Source organism: Monoraphidium neglectum (assembly GCF_000611645.1).
Source record: "Monoraphidium neglectum strain SAG 48.87 unplaced genomic scaffold scaffold03404, whole genome shotgun sequence".
Lineage (NCBI taxonomy): Eukaryota > Viridiplantae > Chlorophyta > Chlorophyceae > Sphaeropleales > Selenastraceae > Monoraphidium > Monoraphidium neglectum.
Window position 1 is genome coordinate 1 of NW_014010225.1, and position 6,150 is coordinate 6,150.

Sequence of the window (6,150 nt, forward strand, 5' to 3'; positions counted from 1 at the left end):
GTGTGTGTGTGTGTGTGTGTGTGTGTGTGTGTGTGTGTGTGTGTGTGTGTGTGTGCGTGCATGTGTGTGTGTGTGCGCGCGCGCGTGTTCGTGTTGACTGCAGCAAAATTTGCAAAAATAACGCTTAAACGTCCTGCTCAAGGCAGACTCTTGTGAGCGTCCGATGGATACACCGTCTGACTGGTGCGCTGTTTGCAGTGTGTAAACAATGCTTTCAAGGTCTAACGCGTGACATGGTCATGACTTCGAGGAACTGATGAGGCGAGTTTGCGCAGCGCAGGCACGGCTTGCTAAACGCCAACATCAACGGGTGGGAGCAAGACGGCAGATGGCATCGGTTTGGCAACATGCCCCAACGGCTTACACGCCCTGCGCCCCCGCCCCCAACCTGCAGGTGTGCCATGACCGCCCGCAGCTCTTGGTCGACCGCCCTGAAGCGCCCCGCCTGGCCGGGCAGCGCGCCGCGCGCGAAGATGGGCTCGAGGTAGACCCACTTGCGCTGGAGGGCCGCGAGGGAGGAGAGGCCCTCCTGCAGCAGCACCAGCTTGGACTCCCAGGCGGACGCCTCGTCCTGTTTTTCAGGGGGGGGGGGGTTGACAAGCGGTGATCGGCGCTTAAGAGTGGGGTTCAGGGTTGAGGTGTGGATTTAGGCTTGGGAAAGTGGTTTGCTTGGCGCTGGCTCTGGCTGGCCGCAGGGCCGTCGCCGACCTTGGGGTGGGGGTGCTCTGCAGCAGAGGCTGCCATCAGTGATTCATATGCGTGTCTAAGGCACGCCCTGCTGCAAATGAGCATACAGAGCAAACCACATAATCCATAAAATGCAAGCTGCAGACCTGCACAGCATGCCATTAAATGGGGTGCCCGCCCCTTCCCCGCCCCCACCTTGAACAATGAGTAGTATGCGCTCTGCCTCAGGCTGCCCACGAGCGCCTGGTGGTCTGACACCTCACCCAGCACCTCCCCCCAACCCTTGATCAGCGCCACACCGCCGCCGCCGCCGCCCCCGCCGCCGCCGCTGCTAGCTGCCCTGGCGTGCGGCGCCGCCGCCGGCGGCTTGCCGGGCGCCGGCGTTGCGGACGGGGCGTCGGGTTTGGGGTCTGCGAACGAGAACTCGCGGGTGAGGCCCCAGAGGCGCAGCTCGGTCAGGGCCTTGCGGATGACCGCCTCTCCCTGAGCCTGTATTGGAATTTTTGTATGGAGGCGAGAGACGGAGGGGCACGTTGTTAGGGTCTCAACCGCACGGATGCCAACATACCTCTGCACGATTTCATGCCTGGGGGCCGAATTGGCACGCAAATTAAGGAGCACGCGCAGCCTCGGAAAGCACAGCGTCCAAGGAGATCACAAATCACCTGTGCATCGAGGGCGCGTATGGCCTCCGCGGCCGCGGCGACGGCGTCCGCCTTGTCCAAGAAGTGGGCCAGGGTGACCGTTTCCTTGAACAGCGCCCCCGCCTTGAACCCCAGCAATGCGAACAGCTGGCCCCAGTGGGTGTCCTCCCAGCCGGCGCCGCGCATGCAGGACTTGAGGTGCGGCAGGCAGCGCCTGGGGATCAGGGGGCGTGCGCATGGACCGGGGCGGGCGGCACTGTCAGGCCCCTCCCTCCTGACGGTCCGAGGTGGCAGGGCCTGGCTTGAGCCTGGTAGGAGGCACGTGAGCTTGTAGCCTCATGGCATTCAACGGGAATCACATAGCCTTATGTTGAAAATTAAGGTGCCATTCCCAGATCATGGATACCCCCCCACCTGTATGAGTCAACCTCCCGCAGCAAGACCGACGCAATGGCCTCCGCCGCCGCCGCGTCCGACGGGCCGCCTTTAGGGCCGCCCGCCGCGGGGGCGGCGCCGCCGCCGCCTTTCGTGGGGGCTGCGCCCGCGGATGCGACCGCCTCCCATTTTGCAAGGAAGTCCTCGATCTTCCAGACCTGGAGGTCGCGGCAATTGGCGCTTTTGAAACGGCAGGCTCAACCCAATCGGACAGGGGCTGTCCAACAGCAAGGCCTGTCACGTCTTTCCACGCCCCAAACCACTCTATGAGGCACCGCAGGCTGGCGGAGGCGCCCCCACTGATGTCGCCACAGGATTCGGTCAATATTGCAGCAATACGCAGTCAACCTGGCAGCTCGATCCAGCCAGCCTCGGCGCAAAGGTTGGGTGCGTGTCAGAAACGTGATCCGCCGGGTTGGCTGCCACCAACCTGGTCGCGCATGGATAGCCAGTCCCTGTGCGCCAGCTCGTCCCGCTCCCGCAGGAACTCGGCGTACCGCCCCCAGCTGGCGCGTGCGGCCGCCACGTCCGCGGCCAGGTCCTCCAGCTCCTGGAAGGCGGGTGCGTCCACGCCCAGCGCCTCACACTCCTGGGTGCAAAAACAGTTGAAGAGGACGGCGTTAGTTGGTCCCCAGGAGGTGCCGATGTGGTAGGGGTTCTGGAAGTTGACGGAGGACCGCCTGAGCTTTGCTTGCTGCGCAACACTGGTGGAGAAGGGTGATCAGTCATTCACGAGGTAGTGCGAGGTGCGTGCATACAGGCTTCTCTTGAGGCCAGGAGAGAACCATCAAACCCTGAACCCCTTCCTGGGCGTGAGCAATCAGCATTGCACTATCCCGGAAACACCTTAAAAACCAGGATGTTGACGAAACGGCCGTACATCAGAAAGGCCCGTGCCCATCAGGGCCGCTGGCGTAACGGAAAATCAAGTGTGTGGATAAGATGAGGTACCTTGTGTCACCCACCTGTGCGTGCTTGGCGGCCGCGTCCTTCATCTCCTGCAGCTGCGCCCACATGCCTTCCAGCTGCGCGAGGATAATTGCAGGGTTGCCACCAGGGCCGCCGCGCGGCCGCAGCGCCTCCCACCTGCGAGCACGGGCAGCTCCAGGCTTCAGATGAGTCAATGTGACGCAGATACAGCCCCTATCATGAAGACCCTCGGGGATTTGGAGCCCGCGCTGACTGATATGAGCTGCATTTACGGTCAAGCTTCGGTTTTGCATCGTACAGTACAGCGCGAAACAGCCCTGCTGCAGCCCCACCTGCAGGAACAAGGGGATCATGCCCCTTGTGTTGCACAAGACAGGGCCCCACCTGGAGGCAAAGCCCGCGACGTCCCCCCTGAAGTCTGCGGCCCGCCGCGCCACCTCGGCCTGCAGCCGGGCGCGCTGTGACTCCAGGTGCGCGTCGTACTGCAGGAGGGCGGGATGCCAAAGCGGTATAAAGAGCGCATGGCGCGCGGTGAGAGTTGCACCGAGGCATCATCACGCATTGCAAGTGGTGCGGCAGGGGGCACACATCACTCTTGTGGTTCTCGAAGCGGATGCTTAAAGTACAGCCTTGCTGGCGACAGCGAATGCAAAACTCAAAACAAATCACCACCGGCACGGCTGCTTCCAGCGCACACACCTGCTGCAGCGCCGCCGTGAAGCCGTCCCAGCGCTGCGTCACCGCGGACAGGTCCACCACGGCGGCGCCGCCGCCGCCCGCCAGCGAGCCCGACAGGGACGCCGCCGCCGCCGAGGACGCGGAGGCCGCCAGCTGGCGCAGCAGGCGGTTCTTTTCTTCGACGCGCTGGCGCAGCTGCGCGCAGGTGGCATTGAGGATACGCAAGATCACGGAACGGGTTATTGACGCTTTTGAAACGTCAGTCCACAGTAAAGCAGGGTTTGCAGAAGACGCGTGAGAATATGTGTAGAAGTTGTGTGATCAGACCCAGTATTGTCAGTTTACCAGTCCCCTTGGTCCTGACTTTGAGGTGTTGTAGGCAACGTGACATCCGAGAAAACACAAACAGTGTGTCAGCAGCGGCACTCACCCTCGCAACCTCCCCGAGCCTTGCCACCAGCGCCCGCGCCTCGCGCCCCGCGCGGCCGATCTCCTCCGCACTCGAGGGGGCCAGCGCGAGCAGCGCCTCGCCCTGGGTCACAAAGTCATCCATCGCCTGGCGCTCCGCCACGGCCTGGGGAGGGCGCGCCCAGAATTGGGGTATGGGGGGTGCGATTGGGGTGATGGGGGGACTTTGAAAATGCTTGCGGCTATGGCACGCAGCGTGTTGAAGCGACAGCATTTGCTGCACGTATGCCCGGGGCTGAGGAAGCCCCTATAATGCGTAACCGCGTGCATGCTGCCTATGTATGTTTGATGCGTTGAACACTAGTAGAGCCCTCAGCCGGCAGCCGGCGCACCTTGCGCCGCAGCACGGCACCCAGGGCGCCCCTGAGGCGCCGCACCCCCTCCTCGACGCCCGCCCAGAAGGGGCCAGTGGAGAGGCGGTAGCAGTCAAGGCGGATCTCAGGAGGCAGGCGCTCCAGGTCCCTGGAAGCTGCCTGGAAGTTGGAGCATGAGTGTGCAGAATATTGTAATTTTGATGTACCGACAGCGTGCAAAGATTCAGGGACTTTGCACAAGGGTGATATGCATAAGGATCATGCCAGTGCCTGTGCTCTCGTCTGCAGCCTGCATTTGGCGCAGCACAGCACCATTCCAGGCCAGCACGACACCCATTTGGGGCAGCGCAGCACCCATGTAGGGCAGCAAGTACGCACCTTTTGCATTCCAGCCCGCCCTGCTCCGACCACACTAACCTTGAGGCCCCGCAGGTTGGCCTCGAACTCCTCAACCTCGGAGCACTGCGCCTCCACCAGCGCCTCGAGCGCCTCGGACCCGCCGGCGGCGGCCTCGGCCCAGCCAAGGGCGGCCCACTCTGCCAGCTTCTTGGCCTCGTCTGACAAACGCGAAAGCAGCGTCTCCGACGCATCGTACACCTGCATGGGTCGCAGCGAGGCAGTCGGTGACAGTGAATCAGGTCAGAATTGAATGCATCTTTAGGATTACATGAAACCTGCCGAAAAGGCTGGTGTCCAGCATCTGCATATCTGCCCAGCAGTGTGCCTGGACAGACACTTTGGCTTGCAGGCGACGCAAAACACGCATGCCATCAGCCGCAGATGCTCCAGATGGGAGGCTGGGTCCCCTGTCTCGCCAGTGTTCCACCAGCACGGGCAGGGTCACCTTTGCGATCGCGTCGGGGTCTGCGTCGGCGACCCATCTGAAGAAGCCGGGGCGCTCACTCAGGTCGCTCACACCCTGGAGGCAGGGCGTAAGTGGGTGGGTGCATCATATCACAGAAGGAGACTGGCGCAGATCTCCCGCCGGTTTCTCACACGCAACATTCAGCACTTCGACGTTCGCTCTAGATCACAGGTCAGCGCTGTAGATGACAGGTCTCGTGCTGACCCAGTCGAGATCAGGCCGCGGTGCTGCTTGCAGCGTCATATGGCTGAGAGGGGCCTTGCAAATACACCACATACAAAAGTTTGGGGTATGCGGCGCCCATTCCGACTCCAACGCCCTGGGCCCGCGCCTCTCCCCAGACCCCACCAACCTTCATCTTCGCGGGCAGCCCCAAAAAGGACCCCAGGTGCTCTGAGTAGTGCCGCAGCCGCAGCTCCTCGACGGGCGGGTCCAGGCACGGCCGGCCGCCTCGCAGCACGACGCGCACCTCCACCTGGCGCAGGGCGGTCATTGGTCAAACTAGGTTTGACCGTTGGCTTGGGGCCAGAAGCTCGTTCATTTCTAAAGCAACGCATGAAAGCTGGGGTTCGTGTTGTCGTGTGCCACTCGCTGCTGGTCTGTACGCCGAAGCCTGTCAGCCAATAGGGTTTTACGCCTGGAGCTAAGGAGTGACGACATCTTGCGCCCATGCCCAGCTGTCCTCTCCCGGGTTGCTGCGCTTGCCAAACAACAGGGGCCGCAACATTGGTGGGCCGCGTCCCTCCCTCGCTCCATCACTCGCTCTGCCGCGCTCACCTCTGGCAGGGACTGGTTGAGGCAGGCGAGGCCGCGCCTGAACTGCACTGCCAGGGCCTTGGCCAGCTGGAAGTCCCAGTGCTGGCGCCACACAGCCTGGGGCAGGGATTGGGACAGGGTGCTTGGTTATAGGGCTCTGAGTTTCGGACATCTGATATTCACGTTCAGGTGAAATCTGTTTGAATCAGTGCGCAGCAAGTATCATGGGTGGGGTCTGGGCTTGGTGCAACGCCAGGGGCCTACAAGCAGGATTAAACCAATTGAGCCACGTCCACACTGGGCTGCGCCGAAGCAAAAGATCAGAGTTTGCTCCTGCGCACTGATGCTCAAGGCCTCGCCAGCCCTGGTCAGC

The 6,150-nt window shown here is 62.4% G+C and overlaps 1 protein-coding gene across 1 annotated transcript; it reads right to left on the reverse strand.

The window, feature by feature from the left end:
* Positions 1-360: 360 nt before the first annotated feature.
* On the reverse strand, positions 361-5,514 carry MNEG_12732 (Cytoplasmic dynein 2 heavy chain 1; the record flags this gene model as incomplete). Its single annotated transcript, XM_014038796.1, has 14 exons — positions 361-388; positions 495-571; positions 883-1,176; positions 1,353-1,545; positions 1,746-1,924; positions 2,197-2,424; positions 2,732-2,852; positions 3,081-3,178; positions 3,396-3,569; positions 3,805-3,948; positions 4,175-4,315; positions 4,574-4,753; positions 5,001-5,075; positions 5,374-5,514. The coding sequence occupies 14 exons, from the start codon at positions 5,512-5,514 to the stop codon at positions 361-363; spliced, it is 2,073 nt and encodes a 690-aa protein (XP_013894250.1).
* Positions 5,515-6,150: the final 636 nt, after the last annotated feature.